Genomic DNA, 20,706 nt, shown 5'->3' with positions numbered 1-20,706 from the left:
AGGATTACAAATACCTGGGGATACGAATTGACAATAAACTGGACTGGTCAAAGAACACTGAGGCTGTCTACAAGAAGGGTCAGAGCCGTCTCTATTTCCTGAGGAGACTGAGGTCCTTTAACATCTGCCGGACGGTGCTGAGGATGTTCTACGAGTCTGTGGTGGCCAGTGCTATCATGTTTGCTGTTGTGTGCTGGGGCAGCAGGCTGAGGGTAGCAGACAACAACAGAATCAACAAACTCATTCGTAAGGCCAGTGATGTTGTGGGGATGGAACTGGACTCTCTGACGGTGGTGTCTGAAAAGAGGATGCTGTCCAAGTTGCATGCCATCTTGGACAATGTCTCCCATCCACTACATAATGTACTGGTTGGGCACAGGAGTACATTCAGCCAGAGACTCATTCCACTGAGATGCAGCACAGAGCGTCATAGGAAGTCATTCCTGTCTGTGGCCATCAAACTTTACAACTCATCCCCTGGAGGGTCAGACACCCTGAGCCAATAGGCTGGTCCTGGACTTATTTCCTGGCATAACTATTTAACTATTTATGGTTTTATTACTATTAAATTATTTATGGTGCAACTGTAACGAAAACCAATTTCCCCCGGGATCAATAAAGTATGACTATGACTATGACAGTGCATTTGGATGTGGCAATGCTGTGGTTGCCTAACATTATCCTGTAACACTGGGGCAACATACTTTATCAGGGTGAGACAGAACGGATACAATGAAAATAAGCGTCTGTTTTTAGTACAAATTGCCAAGGCCACTGGCATCATCCTTGAAACACATTACTCTGCCCACTAATGTCGAGGGAAATGTATGAACTGTGGACAGAGGGACAAGGCTGGAGCTCTGTAAAACAGATAATGTATCCTTATGAGAGAGAGCATGTGATAATTGTCATCAGGCACAGTTAGATTCAAAATCTCCAATCAGGTGAAGTAATATCACTCTTATTGTCCCACCTTCATGCTTCTGGAGATGAAAAGTGTTGAAACATCACAGCAGAGGAGCAAAATCTGGGAGACAGTCTCAAATCAGCATCAATCTCACTCAGCCTGTGGAAAGTTGTTTGCTGTCATACTTGTGGGATTGCAGAAAATTCTTAACCTTCCTCTTTAATTCAACCTCTAATAGTGAACTCAAAATATTTGGACTGCTTCAGAGGAGCGAAGAGAGAATAGAATCAAAGTATACTCACAATGACCTCACTGGGACTTTTGCTTCATTTGCACTTATTATAAACAGGGGAAAAAGAATGGAGAACAAACAGCCACTGTAAAACACAAAAAGAAATACTCTGTTGGAAAGTGGTCATTTTAATACACCGCTCTAGGCAGAATACTGTTTCCACTGGAAGTAGACTAGCAGCAACACTTACTGGTTTCAACATTTGGGCCCAACCCAAACACTGAACTTTTCAGACACTGTCTGTAAGGAGCTTGTATGTTCTCCCTTTGACCATATTGGTTTCTTCTGGTAGTCTGGTTTCCGCCCACATTTCAAAGACGTGCAGTTCAGTAGGTTAATTGGTTACATGGGTATAATTGGGTGGCGGGGGCTCATTGGGCCAGAAAGGCCTGTTACTGGAGCTCTAAATAAAATAAATTTTAAATCCACCCTGGTCTAATCTGATTTATTTAGCCAGGAAATGTTTCTCTCTTCCCGTAACACCGAATCTCCACATCTGTGTCTCCTTCTCTTCCCTGAATACTCACTTTGTCCAATTTTCACATGTGTTGTCTTATTACCACGTGTATTTTTTTGATTTCTTTCTCCTTTATCCCTAATTTTCAGGGTTTTTGCTGCAAACTGGGGAAGGAACTACATAGGACTAATATGCACAGGAGAGGGGAGCATGCAAAGACACAAATACAAGCTCAGTTTCAAATCTGAGGTGTTGAGGGACTGAGAGGTGACAATGAGGACATGGGTACTGGGTGGTCCAGAATGGAATCAAAGTGTACTCACAATATATATTTGGATGAGCTGAAGTTCGCAGGCAGCTAAGGACAGAAACCCAGTGTAGATACCAAAGGAAAAAGCAAATGTGAAGGTTATAAAATCATGAGAAGTTTCACAGGTGTGTTCAGGTGTAAAGGTGATGGAGTTTGTGGATCTGTGTGCTGGGGAGGACAAAGCTTGCACAGATGTCAAAATTTCACAAATGATAAAACAATGGGCAAGGGAGATGGTTGTAACCAGTGGCTAGGTGGGGTTGTGCTGGGGCCTGCTGAGTAAAATTGGACATCAATTTTATCTAGGTTTAGCTGGAGAAAACTGAACTGGCTTGGAATATGACAAGCAGAATCTGAGGAGCAGGGAGGTAAACCTGGTGAGATTCAAATAGATGTCTTGGAGGAAAAAGTACAGAACTTGGAAGCATCAACATGTTCAGGACTTCAAAAAGAACCACTGAGGTGAAAGTATGCAAGAGTTTCCAAAGTAAGACGAGGTCATAGATTTTTGTGTTTGGCTGTGGTGTTGAAAAGGAATGCAAGTTAATGAATCTTAGAATTTACAGCTCAAGAAGGAGCCCATTTGGTCTATACTTACTCTAAGAAACAGCCATCCAACGAGTTATCGATCTGTTTCTCAAAGCTTTGTAATTTTCAATATTCATGTACTCATTTCTCTTTAGAGAATTACAGCTGTAGCTCCTTAACCAATCTTTCAGGCTATGCATTCTAGATCACATTGCAAGTTAACTTGCAGGTTGAGTTGATGGTGAGGAAGGCAAATGCAACCTTCGCATTTATTTTGAGAGGACAAGAATATAAAAGCAAGGATGTAATACTGAGGCTTTATAAGGTATTCGTCAGACCACATTTGGACTATTGTGAACAGTTTTAGGCCCCTTATCTGAGAAAGCATGTGCTGGAATCGGAGAGGGTCCAGAGGAGGTTCACAAAAAGAATCCCAAGAATGAGGGTCAATGTATGAGGAACACATTCGATGGCTCTGGACCTGAACTCATTGGGAGGGAGGGTGGAATTTCACTGAGACCCATCAAATATTGAAAGGCCTCCATAGACCAAGACAGAGTGGATGTGGAGAGAATGTTTCCAATAGTGAGAGAATCTAGAACCAGCAGGCACAACCTCAGAATACAAGAACATCCCTTTAGAACAGAGGTGAGGAGGACCTTCTTTAGCCACAGGGTGGTGAATCTGTGAAATTCATTGCCACAGACAGCTGTGGAAACCAAGTCATTAGGTATACTTAAAGAGGAGGTTAATAGGTTCTTGATTAGCAAGGGTGTCAAAGGTTACAGGGAGAAAGCAGGAAAATGGGGTGGTGAAGGACAATAAATCAGCCATGATGGAATGACAGAGCAGACTCAAACTGCTGAATGACCTATGTCCTATGTCTTATAACTAGTTACATATATTTTTCTCTCATTTCAATTCTGGCTTTTGATAATTACCCTAAATCAGTGTTCTTTGGTTTACTGACCCACTTACCATTTACACTACTTTTAGTTTAGTTACAAAGACCTTTATGATTTTAACGAAGATAATCCCAATTTCTCCAACCTCTCCACGTAACTGAAGACCCCTCACCTTCCATATTCTGCTCATAAATCTCATACACCCCATTAATGGCTTTGACAAGCTTCCTAAAACAGACAGCCACATCTTTATACAATACTTTAGCCTAGCCCAAGTAGCAAATTGTAAGGTTCTTCATGTCAAAGAACTTGTACTTTTTCATCTATTTTTACTGACAGTTTTTGTATAGCACAAACCTGATCACATAGGATGAGGGCAGAGCAGTGAGAATAGCCAAGGGTAATCCAAAACCAAAGTAATAGGGCCAATTCCTTTCAATGTTGGACAAGCGCTGATGCATCTCCACCCCTATACAAACAGAGAAAGAACAAATGTCTCAAGATAATGTTTTGCATTTAAAATATACACTAAAGGCATTGAAACTGAAGAATCTCAAAGATCATGCAAGTCGATACAGCAATCTGACATGCTTCACAACAATCCATTTGTTATCTCATTATAAATTGTTACAGATGCTCCATTCAGGTTATTACAAGGCTAATGGGCCACAGACTTTCCATTATGAACCTACAACAGGTACATTTGACCAGGAATGCCCAGATTCGGAGGCCTTCCAACCACAATGTTACCACTGTCAGGGCCTTCAGCTGGGTTTACCTAAGAACCAGGAATAGGAATAGGCCAATTGGCCCATTAAGCCTGCTCCATCATTCAGTAAGCTCAAGGTTGATCCAATAATTGACAATACTAGTTTACCCACAATATCTCCATACTCTTGAAGTTGAAATATCTGTCAATGTATGCCAAAAGTATATTCAATATCTCTGTCTCTACAACCACTAGGCTGCAGAATTCCAAAGTATTCACAACCCTCATAAAAGAAAATCCTCATCTCCTGTATTGGGCAACCCCCAATCCCCATTGGGGCGCAGTTAAAACGGCACCAAGTGGCTGCCTCTTTGAGTTCATCTGCGGAAACAGATTAAATTTCTCTCTTTAATGCCTGTTTTTCCCTTTTCAAGGTGGCTGGGGTTCTATCGAGGTCCCCGATCTGCAAAGGCACTCAAAACTGCAGGTCTTTCACGGCGATGAGTTCCCACTCCTGGACCAACCGGCCGTTTTCCGACACTTTCCAGGTGTGGCATGGAAGATGGGCCCTCTGGGGTGTGGCCCTGCGTGGCTCTGTGGTCGACTGATTCCTTGCCAGTGTTGCTGACTGAAGCATCGTGGGAGAAGGAACATCAGGATTTTGCTGTGATGGATGTGCGGAAGGGGGGTCTCTAGTTTACCAAACACTTTCTCTCTCTCTCTCTCTTTAAGATTTCGAGTCTGGAGAACCTCGGAATAAAAAACGATGCGGCAGACTGTAACAATGTAATTGCGACTGCTAGTCTCCCCTTTCGCTGTGCAATGGGTGGCATCTCTCTGTCCCTTATTAATGAGAGAGAAAGCCTGTGGCTGTCGAACTGTTGGATAAGCGATAGATTTTGTTGATTGCAGATCATGGTCTCTCTTTGGGTGCTTTGCTACTGCTTGGTGGGTGGTGGGCGCTGATACTTTTTGCTGAAATGGATGGAGGGGAGAGATTGATGCTTTACTGCTGCTTGCGCAGGGGAGGGGTGAGGGGGACTTTGGGGTTCTAATGTTTTTTCGGTCATTCATTCTTTTGGGGTTCTTCTGTTTCTTGTGGACGTCTGTGAAGAACAGACATCAGGTTGTATACTGTATACATTCTGTGACGAGAATACACATAGATAAGATGTTAGCTGTCCTGTGTGATCAGCAGTTGGTCTGCCACCTGTCCTCAGGGGGAAGGAGAAATAAGGAACAATGAAGCAGCATGTGGAGATGTTAATGAAGGAGCCATCAGTCTGGGTATTGCCAAGATCGGCTCCCCCTTTGAACCCTGAACTGTTTGAAGTGATGGACAGGCGATCTGAAGATGTGTAATGAAGGGACGAGATAGAGATAGAGATAGAGATAGAGATAGAGATAGAGATAGAGATAGAGATAGAGATAGAGATAGAGATAGAGATAGAGATAGAGATAGAGATAGAGATAGAGATAGAGATAGAGATAGAGATAGAGATAGAGATAGAGATAGAGATAGAGATAGAGATAGAGATAGAGATAGAGATAGAGATAGAGATAGAGATAGAGATAGAGATAGAGATAGAGATAGAGATAGAGATAGAGATAGAGATAGAGATAGAGATAGAGATAGAGATAGAGATAGAGATAGAGATAGAGATAGAGATAGAGATAGAGATAGAGATAGAGATAGAGATAGAGATAGAGATAGAGATAGAGATAGAGATAGAGATAGAGATAGAGATAGAGATAGAGATAGAGATAGAGATAGAGATAGAGATAGAGATAGAGATAGAGATAGAGATAGAGATAGAGATAGAGATAGAGATAGAGATAGAGATAGAGATAGAGATAGAGATAGAGATAGAGATAGAGATAGAGATAGAGATAGAGATAGAGATAGAGATAGAGATAGAGATAGAGATAGAGATAGAGATAGAGATAGAGATAGAGATAGAGATAGAGATAGAGATAGAGATAGAGATAGAGATAGATCTGGAGTGGCTCCCCCTTTGAACCCTGAACTGTTTCAAGTGATGGACAGGCGATACCCCAGCAGGGGGATAAAAAGGGACAGGTTCGCTAAGGCAGGACACACACACGACACCCGAGGTAACGAGACCCTGGAAGCGGTGCGCCTCTCACGAGTTGGTGGGAAGTACCGGACAACGCACAGGGTGGAAAGGTACGATCAGCGGGAACCCGGTGTGTGTCCACCCTCGCTTGGGTGCCGGGTTCACTGCAGAGGATCGACTGCATCTGGAGGAGGGGTCACAGTCGGTGACCTCAGGTGACATCACCAAGGACCTGCCCGGAAGCTGTTTGTGAGCCATATCGCCGGTCTGTGAGTGGAAGCCAGGTCTGAATGATCAGTCGTTCCCGTTCTCTCTATCTCTCTCCCCCAACGTTGTCCATCGCCATGGCAACGATTACTGCGAACTGAACTAAATTGGACTGAACTTTTGTGTCACTTTGTAATTTGGTCATTTACCCCTAGACAACGATAGAGCTTGATTGAGGCTGTTATCTTAATTCTGTGCACATGTGTGGTTATCATTGCTGAACTGTTGCATTTATTATCCTTTCGATTACTGTGTTGCTTGTTGCTTGTTTCTTTAATAAAACTTTCTTAGTTCTAGTAATCCAGACTCCAACTGAGTGATCCATTTCTGCTGGTTTGGCAACCCAGTTACGGGGTACGTAACAATTCTTTGATAATAAACAGAGCCATTTGAACCCTTATTGGGAAACTATGCCTCTTAATTCTAGGTATCACAGAATTCACCCTGTGAAGTTCATGTTTTAATAAGATCACCTTGCATTCTGCTCTACTCCTGGTATAGGCACAACATTTTCAGACTCTCTTGATAGTCAACCCTTTCATCTCAGGAATCAACTTAACAAGTTAACACTTTGCTTGATGAAAACATAAAAGGGGCAGAAGTGGGTGGAGGTTCATCAAATATTGTCCCCACCTAGAAATAAAACATACCTCAAAAATAAATTTTCATAAATTTAAATGGAATCAACATTTTTTTCCCAAGTTATTGATTTGGTTGTTTTTCAGAGCTCAAGTTACTAAGAAACTGACAGTCAGAGAAACCACAAGTTGTGTCTCAGAAGTTACCTTTTTGCTACCACACCTGAAGATTGTGTGGTCAAATGCCTCCTCAAAGACTTGGTCATCAGACTCACATTTTATTACTACACTCAAATATGCTCAACATTTCACATGCTACGTTACATTAAAACTTCACCTTCCTGTGGCTGGGCATGGAAAATTGCACAACAAGCATAAGCTGTAGCAACTCACAATAAGGTATAGCTAAATTTTCTCTGTACATCATTTGAAAAGGACATTTGGAAGATGTCAATAATTACAAGATAACTAGGAAGGCATCAACATCTGTAACATCAACATCAATAATTACAAGATAACTAGGAAGGCATCATCATAAGGGGTAAGGAAGGGTATCAATATTTGCAGGAGGATCCCACAAAAAATGTTTGGGGGGGGGGGGTAAGAAAAGAAAACATGTTATTGAAATACATATCTTACATTGCTAATAAGCAAAGTGTGTTCTGTATAATCCTGAATGGAGTCGTGCAGTTTTGTACCTATCTACCTCCTCATGTTAGTCACGGACCAAGGAAAAATAATGCTTCCACATCGGTTCCCAACCAGTACTGTGAAGGTTAAATCAACTGCCTAGGTTTCCTTTAAGGTTGAGAACATGCCTCAAATTTATTTTAGACAAAAGGACACAGCCACTAATGTTTATCGGATGTAGGATCTAATCTTAGACCTTCATGACATTAAGTGTATCCAAGAGATTTATATTAATTACTATTAGTCATACTCAGGTAGCATGCATCAGTTGAGAGACATTTGCACCCATTGGCATAGCAGGTGACCTGAAGGGAAATAAATCTATTTAAACATACATACAATATGGTACTTCTATGAATAAGAGCTTGTTACTGATAATGTCTCTAACTGGGCTTAGAAAAGCTAACCCTCAGATAGTCTAATTTTAAACTGCCGCCCTTCCAGTGGGGACATAAAATTTATCAACTCAGTAGTTTTGCTGGGTTGCAGCCCTGCAAGTGGCTTTTAAACCACAATGACCATTATTCAGCTGTGAGCGGCTTAGTTACTAAGCGATTGCATCATGCGTTTTCCCTCAGCCTTCCCTATCGGTCTACTGTGTTAGTTCTGTAATAAAATGCTACAAAGGCCAGCTGTTGGTGTTATCAGGCTTGTCTTAAATTATCATTTATCCAGTGAACTGATTTTACTCTTGTAATGGGATCTTGCAGAGGAAGTGCCAAGCAGCATGAGCACAAATTAGCTAAGAGGAAGAAGTGAGAGGTCAGGTGAAAACAGTTCCAAAAAAAAAAAGAAAAAATAAAATAAAATAAAATAATCAACTTAACTACTCAATAAGTTGCTATCTTTTGAAGTCACTACCAATTTAATGTGATCATTCACAAGGAATTTCTAATGTGGCCAATACAACAGGACAGGTGGTGTCCCTCTCCAGTTTAGGTGCTCTTTCGGAATTTACATAATGGCCAGTATGGTCAGAGAAGAATTTTCCCTGGTGTGCTTTCACTAAATAAATAAAAATATTCCTGTTTTCCCTTTCCCTACAGGCAGGTTACGTAGTTGATTGGGGTTTTGGCAGTGATAACAAGGTACAGAATGTAGAAACTTAACATTGGGGCTCACTGGTCAAGCTTGTCTTTTCCTTTTCATACCTTACACCCAACTTACTATCAGATGTCAGTGGCAAAAGCTTTACTTACCATTGTTGAACCATTTATACTCAAAGCAGTACAAGGAATACAGCATTGACATATGAAACAGACTGCCCAGCTGTCCAATAATTTCAATAGGAAAATGACTCACAATCAGTCCCTAGAGTAAAGAAACAGAGGTTAACCATAAAAGTACCACCCCAGAACCCATCTTATCCTCAAACTTTTCAGAAGGTATTGAATTACTAAAAACTCCAGTTTCTTTTTACATTAGTATAATTCATAGTTACAACTCAACTGTTTGCTGGACTATGGTTCCAATCTTATCTGATCTAAACTTGGGGGTTTGACGCCCACTCCACCAACTTCAGCAACACCCAATGCACTACAAGAGAAATGCTTGACTGCTGCAAGTGCTCTCATTTTCTAGAATGTCACCATCAGGATTTTTTAACTAAACAGCAGGTAGCATTAAATTCCATCAACCATTCTTCCTAACACTGAATTCATAAAGTGTTGATCATTCTCCCTCTACAGATGGGCATTAAAATTGCACAGTGCTATCTCAAACATGGTAGGGTTATTTGTTTCTTTGTCTTAGCCAATATAAACCCCTCAACTAGTGAACTAAGCTGTTGAATGTTCTCCTTACACTGACTGCTGAACTTCCTATGTTACACTGCAATTGTGACTCTATTTTATATGTAATTCATTGGTTGGAGAGTTCTGTTGTATGTCCCGGAAGACAAAGTATTTCTTTCCCCCTGAGGGTTTTAACTTAACAATAAAACTACATTTATCACAGTTTCGTAATAAAATATAAGAATTGTGTTGTACAGAAAAATGCCAGTATACACCTGTGTAAAGAAATTGAGACATACTGACAGAATGGACCAAAAAGGTGATTGTGAGAAACATTTCTCATCAGCAGGCAGTTTGAGTTTCATCAATACCACATCAGCACATAGTTCAGGAGATTAAACAGGGCATAGTCAAAATTAAAGCAATTCTATCGCTGACAAAGAAAACTACACTCATGCTCGGCTTGGAGTTTATTAATCCAGCATTGTATCTCTGATCCAATCATACCTGAATGAGGAACAAGGCCTGCAGAAGCAGATTGAAGAGCATGTCTGCAATAATCTTACTGATACTGGGGAAGGGTTGTGCTTTCCTTCCAGACACTTTAAATGCTAGATCAGCAATGTCCTGTAAAATAGAGGACAATGTTGTAACATGTGAAGCAGTGTTATAGATAATTTAACTTGAATTGCAGATGCCAGAAATTTTAAAGAAAAATACAAATACTCAGCAGGTCAAGCAGCATCTGTGGAAAGAGAAACATTTAACATATCAGGTCACAGACCTACAGAATGTTTCAAGCATTTGCTGTTCTTACTCTAAAGAATCAAGATTTTCCTGCATAAATGTGAGCAATGAATGGTAAGGAATAATCTTAAATATATACATTTTCCATCTTCCAACAACCAAGGTTACTTTTTCCTCAATCATTTCTGTAGTTTAGCAGCCTCCTCCCAAGATTCTGATGTCTGAATGTGCACTACCAACTCAGTTACAAACTGTTTAAGCACTTCTGCATTTCCAGAGGTTCTCCATCTTTAATGTTAGGTTACCAATTTTTCCAGCTTTAATACTAGGTTACCAATTTTTTCCATTTCATTTTTCAAATAATCCCATGCCAACCTACCAGCTGGACATATAGGTTCTTTGCTTTATACTGTCAGAAACAGTAGCCCCTAAAAGCCAGTAATATAACTTTACAGCAACATAACCCCAGATTAAAAGCTCTGTAAAACTGAGCTTAAATGGCTTACAGTTAGGATTAAATAATAATGAATAATATAAATTTTAACTTACATTATTCTTTAATTCTTAAGATATAGTTCTTAAAAAATCATTTGATCAAATAGACTTTCATTATCAGGATTCTATTTAACTGAACAGCATGTAGCAGTAAATCAACCTTTCTTCCCACCACTAAGCACTACCTTTTGGCAAAAATTCAAGGAAATCGCCATCTCTCTGGGCTGACTGAATCAAAATCAGAATCAGGTTTATCAAGGACATATGTCATGAAATTTGTTGTTTTGTGAAAGCAGTACAGTGCAGTACCTAAAAATTACTGAAAGTTACAACAAGAAATATAAGAAATAAATAAGTAGTGAAAAAAGAACAAAAAAAGGTGAGGCAGTGTTTGTAATCTGTTCAGAATTGTATTTTAGATATTTTAATTAATCCTAACAAAATATAGATACTATTTCTGACCGCTTCACTGTTACATTTGTCTTTTTCACAAATGGTTTGTCCTGCTGCATTTTCGCTATCATTATCCACACACAAGAACTATTTTACTGGAAGAAAACTAGACTTTAAGGGTGGTTTTCCTTTATGAAAAATCTAATTGTTGCACATCTTTGGTGCACTGGTATCCAGTCAGTGGTGGGGTGGGGGCTGATAACCAGAGAAGCTGTCCCTTTTTGGCCAATAAAGTGAGGTTTCAAAAGATAATCATGTTGGTGCTGTATGCAGACAGAGAAGCAAATAAAATATAGGCCTTCATTGCAAATAGATTGGAGTATAAAAATCTTACCGCAATGCTGTAAGGCGAAAAGCAGGGAATATTGGCTATTGCTTTTTTTATATAACAAGAAGGATATACTGGTCTAAGAAGATACAAAACATTTAATATATAGCTTTGAGTGATGAATAAATTGTCTGATGTGGTGAAGACAAGTCGACTAGATGAATTTACTGATGTATTTAAAATGATGCAATATAGATGCCTGGGGATTGGCGGAGGCCAAAAAAAATTCGGATTTAAATATTTAGATCCTTGTTATGTGAGCCAAACAGGGAGGACATTAACAAAATGACTGATTGTATCACAGGCTATATCAATTTCTGTGAGAACACCATCTTGTCAGCCAGGACTGTATGCTGCTTCCCCAACAATCCCTGGATCACCAGTGACCTGAAAGAATTTTGAATAAGAAAGCCTTCAGGTCTGAAGATAGATAAATACTGAGGCGAGTACAGAGTGAACTAACAGTAAGGCTGAGGGAGTGCAAAGACTCCTACAAGAAGAAGCTGGAGTACAAGTTCCAGCAGAATAATATAAGGGACATGTGGTCGGACATGAAACAGATCACAGGCTTCAACATTAAAGAAAGGAAGATCGAGGGCTGCCTGGGTAGGACCAACAAATTGAATTGTTTTTCCAACAGGTTCAACATGGGACCTTCAGCTGTCCCCTCCCCCACTTGCCCAAACCAAGCACCCTCCCTGCCCCCAAAGCCTCCTCCATCCATCCCTCCCTCCTCTCTGGTGAGTGCTTGTTTTCCAAACCCCCTCAACTTCAGAGTATTCAGCTTCCATGGGGATGCCCACCCTCCCTCACCTGACTGTGACCACAGGCCAGGTTAAGAGACAGCTGGAGCAACTACATCAAGGCAAGGCTGCAGAACCAGATGGTATCAGCCCCGGGGTACTGAAGGCCCATGCAAGCCAGCTGTCTGGTATTTGCAGCACCTTTACAATCTGAGTCTGACTCAGGAAAAGATACCAGTGCTATGGAAGACTTCTGGCTTTGTTCCTGTACCCAAGAAGGTGACTCCATCTGAACTTAATGACTACAGACCAATTGCCCTTACATCTTGTGATGAAGGTGCTGGGGAGGCTGGTCCTGACTTACCTTGGACTGCAGGTGAGATCTTCATTGGACCCTCTACAGTTTGCCTACCAACCTCATGTGGGATTGGATGATGCCATCATCTACCTGTTGTAGAGAGCTCACTCTCATCTGGATGATGCTAGTGGCATTGTGAAAATCACATTTTTTGATTTCTCTAGTGCCTTCAATACAATCCAGCCACTTTTTCCTGAGTGAGAAGCTGCAAAAGATGGGCGTAGACAAATCTTCTATCTCCTGGATTACTGACAGATAGACCCCAGTTTGAATGGCTGGGTAGTTTTCTGTCCGACGTAGAGGTGACTACACTGGAGTGTCACAAGGGACTGTCCTGTCTCCATTTCTGTTCACTCTGTACACCTCAGACTTTTAGTACAACTTTCAGTCTTGTCACTTGCAAAAGTTCTCTGATGACTCTGCGGTGGTTGGGTGTATCAGAGATGGGCAGGAGTCGGAGTAAAATAGACAAGGTTGTGGAATGGTGCGAGAGAAATCACCTGTTCCTGAATGTGGCAAAAACCAGGGAGATGGTGATTGATTTTAGGAGGAAGAGGACTGCGACGAGTCTTGTCTACACGTCATAGTACAATAGTTGCTGTTTTATCATTTTGTATGTTATTGCACATTGGTAAATTAATTATTCTGTACTTTATTAGTTAATATTATTATATTTATTATCATTGCTAAATGTGTTTTTAAAATGTTGCTGCTGTAACAATAATTTCCCACTCAAGATCAATAAAGTACTTATTATTATATCTAGACCAGTCAGTGCCAATTTTCTTACATCTTGGCACTAAGCTGAAACAAGGCTTATATTTACTTATTTAAAGCTGTGAATTTGGTATTCTTGACCACTGGGATTGTGAATTTTGCTATTGAGTATATTAAACACAGGTAGACAAGATTTTGAATGCTACTAGAATCAAGAGATTGAGAACCTAGCAAATGAAGGTAGAATTATGGAGGACTACCTGAAATCCATGACTTCTGGAGCAGGCTAAATGGGCATTACTACCGACTACATCTCATATGCTGAATTGAAATGATCCTGCAAGCTTATGCTATGAAAAGTAAAGTTGGCTCAACTGCCCAAGCAATAGGATGCTTGGCAACAATTAGCTCTAATTAACTGTGGAATTATAATAAATTAAAGCCAAAGCTTCATTTCAGCCAATGAACACCAGGACTTGGGCCTGCCAATTCGAGCTTGGGTTAGTACAATGCATTCTTGCTGGGACAAATTACTTTCTAAATTGAGCAAATAAATCAATGTGGGCTCAAAGATATATTCCACACCCATCATAAATGTCCATAAAATTTTCCAGCCCAAAGTAAATTTAATCAAGGAATTATGGAGAATTAAATCTATTGACATTTTGTTTTGTTCAGACATTAGGATTGTTGCTTAGTGTATTCTTACAGTTGCTTTCAGTACATGAAACATACCAATTTTTCATTTTCACCATTTTTATGTCTGATGAAAGGTTATTTCAGCTGAAATATCCCCTCCCAACAGAGTCTGAATGACCTGCTGAGTAATTCCACAATTCTTGAATTCTTCTTTTTAAATCAATGTCTGAAATTTGCATTTTCAAGTTCAGAATTTTTTTTGAGTCGGGCTGACATTTACAATCTACAGTTAGTCACTCAAGAAGGTAGAAGTGAGTTGCCATCCTTAATCAGAGCAGTCCATGTTGAAGTTAATTCCATGTGCAGGGGAGTTTGATTGAGTAATAATGAATGACAGAATAAATTTCCAAGTGAGTTTGGCTTGTGACTTAAATCAACACCTGTGAGTTCCGCTCCTTTCAGGGATGGTGCAGTTATACGGCTACTGCCTCACAGCTATCGATAGATACCTGGGTTCAATCCTGACCTCCGGTGCTGTCTGTGTAGAGTTTGCAAATTCTCCCTGTGATTATGTGTTTCCTAACAAACAGACCTCAGATAGTCAGGATGTACAATCGCTCCTCCCTCCCCATCATCCTCAGCACGGGTGCCCCCCAGAGCTGTGTGCTGAGCTCACTGCTTACACATGACTGGATGGCCAGACACTCAAGCAATCACATTGTCATGTTCACTGATGACATGACAATGGTGGGGCTCATCACCAACAATGATGAGACGGCCTACTGAGAAGAACTTGCACCACTCACATTCCCCCTTGCACTGGTGGTACAGCAGTGGAAACAGCGAGCAGTCTCAAACTCCTGGGAGTGCACATCACACACAACCTCTCACAGTCCCAGAACACATCCTACACAATCAAGAAAGCTCACCAACGCCTCTACTTTCTGAGGAGGCTGAAGAGAGCTGGACTTTGCACATCTATACTCATGACCTTCTATAGGTGAGTAGTAGAGAGCATCCTAACATGCTGCATCACTGTATGGTACAGAAACTGCACTGCGGCAGACAGGAGGGACCTACAACGGCTAGTTAAAACTGCCCAGCGCTTCACTGGCACCAGCCTACCCACCATCAAAGACGTATCTACAGAAAGATGCTGGAAAAAGGGCAGTAATGTCATGGAGGATCCCAACCACTCTGCCCATGGACCGTTTGCCCCTTGGGAGGAGTCTATACAGCATCCACGCTGGGATCGCCGGACTCAATAACAGTTACTTCCCCCAAGCCATCCAGCTGATCAACACCTCCACTCATTAACCCACTCCTCCACACCTCCCACCACCATTAACTTTACCATCTCCTCAGTCACCTTATGTATAGGCATTCCTTATCAATCAAACTACGCATATAAGCTAACCTTATGTATTTATATTTGTTGTGTTTTTATTGTAGCCTCTATGATTATTGTGTTTTTATGCTGCATTGGATCCAAAGTAACAATCATTTTGTTCTGCTTTATTCTGGTGTACTGAAGAATAACAATAAAAAATAAACAATCTTGAAACGATCTTGAACAATCTAAATAAATAGTGCAAAATGTGGAATTAAAAAGTAGTAATCATGAAATTTGATGGCATCGGGGAAGTGCTGGTCTTCAGGCTCCTGTATCTGTCTCCTCCCTCGGGGTAGTAATGAGAAGCAGGCATGTCCCCAATGGTGAAGGTCATTAATGATGGATGCCACCCCTTTTTAAGTCAGTGGCACAGCAGTGGAAACTGCAAGCAGTCTCAAACTCCTGGGAGTGCACATCACACACAACCTCTCATGGCCCCAGAACACATCCTACATAGTCAAGAAAGCTCACCAACACCCATACTCTCTGAGGAGGCTGAAGAGAGCTGGACTTTGCACATCTATACTCACATCATTCTACAGATGAGCAGTAGAGAGCATCTGAACAAACTGCATCACTGTATGGTAAGGAAACTGTGCTGCGGCCAACAGGGAAGCTCTACAATGGGTCGTCAAAACTGCCCAACACATCACTGGCACCGGCCAACCCACCATCAGACATATATACAGAAAGGTCCTGGAAAAGGGCCAGTAACATCATGAAGGACCCCTGCTCATGGACGACTTGTCTCACTCCCATGAGGAAGGAGGCTACATAGCATCCACGCCAGAATCACCAGACTCAAAAACAGTTACTTTCCCCAAGCAATAAAACTGATGAACATCTCCACCACTACTTTATTATTTCCCATTGGTCACCTTATGTACAGCCAAACGTCACTTTATGGACATAAAATAAATATACATAAGCTTATTGTGTTCTTCATCTTTTGTGTTTTTTAGTGCTATATTGGATCTGGAGTAACAATTATTTCATTCTCCTTACACTCATGTACAGGAAATGACATTAAACAATCTTGAAACTATATGAATCTAACAGATTTGGGAATTGGGAAGTGCTATTAAAGAAGCCAGCAAATTGTTGCAGTCATAATGCAGATTCCAATGCTAGCTGTATTATCTAGGATGATGTCCATTTTCCCTGATGCTATTAGAGATTACACTCATCTATTGAAGTGATCAACATTTCATCAAACACTTGATATGCTCAAATGAGGCAAAACCTTTTTGAGTGACTCAGGAAATGTCCGACAAACCATGGAATATCCGGCCTCAAGATGATAACTAAACAATCTTCAGTGAAAATCTGCTTCAGTACTAAGTCCTTACCTGAAACCAGATGGCATTCACTATTTTACTGAGAACAAACAGAGGCAGTATCCACAAAGCACTAAAGGTGGAGTTCAGGATAAATTCCAACCAGGACCACACATCTCCATGTAATGAGGGATCTCCTGCTCAGGCAAAAGGAACATCAGTTACATAAATGGTTAAAAATAAGCACCTTCCAATCTGATAAAAGCAGTGATTTCACAATTTCCCTCGGGATCAATAAAGTATGACTACTACTACTTAACCACGAAAACAGCCCGAGGCAAAACATTTGGTTTGTGGATGCTTGAAGGACAGGAGGTGAAACAAAAGCAAATCCCATGGAAGTATAGAAACAACAGAACTGTGAAATGGAAGCAGTGCAAATTGAAACTGAGTAAATGAAGTGGGAAAGAACAACTTACAAGACATTTAAAAACATTTCTTCCAATGCACACAGAAATCATAATCACTTTTGATTCTCCAAAGTATTAAGAAATTAAGTTAATATAGTTTCCAGCAACACACATCAAAGTTGCTGGTGAACGCAGCAGGCCAGGCAGCATCTCTAGGAAGAGGTATAGTCGACGTTTCGGGCCGAGACCCTTCGTCAGGACTAACTGAAGGAAGAGTTAGTAAGAGATTTACTAGCTCTTCCTTACTCTTACTAGCTCTTCCTTCAGTTAGTCCTGACAAAGTCAAGTCAAAGTCCTACAAACCTCGACTGTACCTCTGCCTGGCCTGCAGCGTTCACCAGCAACTTTAATGTGTGTTGCTTGAATTTCCAGCATCTGCAGAATTCCTCGTGTTTACGTAATATAGTTACCATTTGCCTTTATGGACTGCAAAAATACACCTCTCTCCCACCTTGTTCCTGGGCACCCAGCCACATTTTTTGCTTTCAACTGGTCAGGTCAACATGTTGGAACAATAGTCCACAAAACATCACGTAGCAATATTGCTGGAATTTTAAATATATTTGAACAAGCACAATTTCAACAAAGTACAGAGCACGAGTTAACGCTTGTGTGTTGCGTGGACCAGCTTGCGAAAATACTGGAAAGGATAGCCAAAATGTGTCCAGATTAAATCTGTGATCCACCTCTTCTAATTCTTTGACATAATTGTAAACTGTCAAATTAATTTCCAGTATGTTCTCTGCCCTAGAAAATGGTAACATTATTGTAAAGGTGCAGAATAGGGGTATGTACAAGACTAAGTAGTTTTGCAAAACCTTGATGGTCAGCACAGAGTTAACTGATATTCTCCCATGCCCACTTAGGTGCAAAACGGACTAATCAAACAGATCAAATTATGTTATCAACATGACACTGTACTCATTAACCTTGAAATTTAAAATGGAGTCTTAAGTAAACAAAGAGTTTATGCAACAGCTTTGAAATAGAATCAAGACTTCAGATTCCAAATACATGTATTACTTTCGACCTTTGGTTCCTTTTCTTCTTAATAATGTGGGCTTTGGCTCACTCACACACAAGGCAATTGTTCATGTAATCAAGCCAACTGGAGCCCTCTTTGCACCATTCTGTTGAACTTTGCACCGTTCCATTGTTTTGTGCTTGTCACTATTTGTATCAACGTATGCTGTTTACCCTGTGAGCTTCAAGCAAGAAAGAAATTTCTTTACAACTGGGCGTATATGACAAGAAACTAATATAAACCTTTACCTTCCATCTAACTGACATTCACCTTCCAACATTCACATTAATGAAAACCGGAAAAAGGAACCCCAATTTACCACGCACCCTAGTGAGGTTACATTCTATCCACTACAGGTGTCCCCCGCTTTTCGAACGTTCACGAAACCTCGCTGTTACGAAAGACCTACATTAGTTACCTGTTTTCACTAACAGAAGGTGTTTTCACTGTTACGAAAAAAGGCAGCGCGCAAAAAAAGCAGCACGCGATAAAAGGCAGCGCGCGCTCCGAGCAGCCAAGCTCCTCCCCCGGAACTGCATTCTAGCCGGCATTGCTTAAACAGGTGCCTGTGAGCAGCCGTTTGCAAGATGAGTTCTAAGGTATCAGAAAAGCCTAAAAGAGCTCGTAAGGGTGTTACACTTAGCGTAAAACTAGACATAATTAAGCGTTTCGATCGTGGTAAACGAAGCAAGGACAAAGTGAGTTTGGCTTGTGGAAGTTGACGAAGATGATGTTGAAGAGGTTTTGGCATCCCACGACCAAGAACTGATAGATGAAGAGCTGATGCAATTGGAAGGCGAAAGGATAACAATCGAAACCGAATGCAGTAGTGAACGGACCGAAAGTGAAGTCGTCCAGGAACTGAACGTGAAGCAACTGCGTGAGATTTTCACTGCAATGATAAAGTATGACTTTAATTTTGAAAGAGTACGTCAGTTTAGGGCATATTTGCAGGATGGTTTGAGTGCTTACAAAGAACTGTATGACAGAAAAATGCGCGAGGCTAAGCAGTCAAACATACTGTCGTTTTTCAAGCCTTCCACATCAGCCACAGCAGACGACGAACCTCGATCTTCGACATTGAGGAAGGCAGACATAGAAGAAGATGACCTTCCTGCCCTGATGGAAACAGACGACGATGAGATGACACCCCAGTGTCCCGCCACCCCAATCCCGGGCTGCGGACCGATACATTGCCGCCGAGGAAGCAGCGGTAGCCGGGACGCACCCAACACATCTTTAAGAAAAAAGCTGAAGTTAATTAATTAGGTGCCGCCTGGCACGTAAATGTCAGCCCAGATCAGAGGCGAATGCTGATTGATTAATTAGCTTGTTTATTTCGGCTTTTTTCTTAAAGATGTGCTGGGTGCGTTCCGGCTACCGCTGTATTCTTCACGGATCGGTATCGGTCGGTGGCCTGGAGGTTGGGGACCACTGCACCACCCCAACCTCCAACGACTCAGCCTAACACACCATCATCAGTGTGCTCGACGCTGTCTTCCCAATTCCAGTAAGTGATACTACACTGTACATACGTTATTTCTACTTTCTATAGGCTGTGTATTTTTATGTGTTACTAGTATGATTTGGCAGCTTCATAGCTTAAAGGGTACTGGAGAGAGTGTTTCTGCTGAGAGCACTTGCGCCGTGTTTCTGCCAAGAGCGCTTGCGTGAGATTTTCGCTACGGAGAACAGTGCGGCAATGATTGTAGAAAAGTATTTCTACTTTATATAGGCTGTGTATTTATATCATTCCTACTTTTACTATATGTTACTGTTATTTTAAGTTTTATGTGTTATTTGGCATGATTTGGTAGGTTTTTTTTTGGGTCTGCGGATGCTCACAAATTTTTCCCATATAAATAAATGGTAATTGCTTCTTCACTTTACGACATTCCAGCTTACGAACCGTTTAGCCATTTCATAGGAACGCTCTACCTTCGGATGGCGAGGGAAACCTGTACCTCCTGGCTGAACCTTCATACGAACAGGACTCAATTCCTTGGGCAATTGTTACATTCTGTTAGATTGTGGGCAATTAGTATTTTAGTTGCATCTAAATCACAGCTTACACCATCCTTCCCAACAAAATAGTTCACATAATTCAAAGCCTGGAGATTAACAGCTTTGTGGGCTGAAGGGCCTGTATTGTGCTGTAGGTTTTCTATGTAACATGGAATCTTTTTGGTCTATCATCTGGTTTACACCATTTCATACATTCACTGAACAACCAACTAGGGGTGTTTGAAGGAATTTTTGTTTTCATGGGATGCTATGGCTCAGGAATTTCACTTTTGTATTATTTACTTACCTATAATATGTGCAGTGATGGCCTGAAGCAGAGGGATAAAGACCCGGTAAAAGACAAAGATACTCAACTGTGAAGAAAGAAAATGAAATAGATGTTACAGGAAACAACAGCACAGTGTTGTGTAAAATATTCAAAGATTCAAGATCTAAAGTACATTTATTATCAAAGCATTTATAAATTATACAACTTGAGATTTGTTTGTTTACAGGTAGCCACAAAGCAAGAAACCCGGAAGAAGTCAATAAAAGAAAAAAATAAAAATAAAAGACCAATACCTGATGCACAAGGCGAAAAAAG

The 20,706-nt window shown here is 40.9% G+C and overlaps 1 protein-coding gene across 2 annotated transcripts in view; it reads right to left on the bottom strand.

Annotated features, from left to right (window-relative positions):
* Window positions 1–20,706, bottom strand: part of ei24 (EI24 autophagy associated transmembrane protein) — a 53,437-nt gene that overhangs the window by 8,035 nt on the left and 24,696 nt on the right. For both annotated transcript variants that reach the window (XM_072238395.1, XM_072238394.1), the window contains exons 5-10: window positions 20,410–20,476; window positions 16,677–16,801; window positions 9,962–10,081; window positions 8,921–9,032; window positions 3,757–3,868; window positions 1,210–1,284 (exon numbers count right to left, since the gene is read on the bottom strand). In XM_072238395.1, the coding sequence (XP_072094496.1) occupies window positions 1,210–1,284; window positions 3,757–3,868; window positions 8,921–9,032; window positions 9,962–10,081; window positions 16,677–16,801; window positions 20,410–20,476 (611 nt within the window). The remainder of the gene's footprint in view (window positions 1–1,209; window positions 1,285–3,756; window positions 3,869–8,920; window positions 9,033–9,961; window positions 10,082–16,676; window positions 16,802–20,409; window positions 20,477–20,706) is intronic.

The sequence above is a fragment of the Mobula birostris genome, chromosome 20 (genome assembly GCF_030028105.1).
Source record: "Mobula birostris isolate sMobBir1 chromosome 20, sMobBir1.hap1, whole genome shotgun sequence".
Classification (NCBI taxonomy): Eukaryota; Metazoa; Chordata; class Chondrichthyes; order Myliobatiformes; family Myliobatidae; genus Mobula; species Mobula birostris.
The sequence above is the reverse complement of the archived record's forward strand: the minus strand, read 5'-3'. Positions and strand labels throughout refer to the sequence as shown.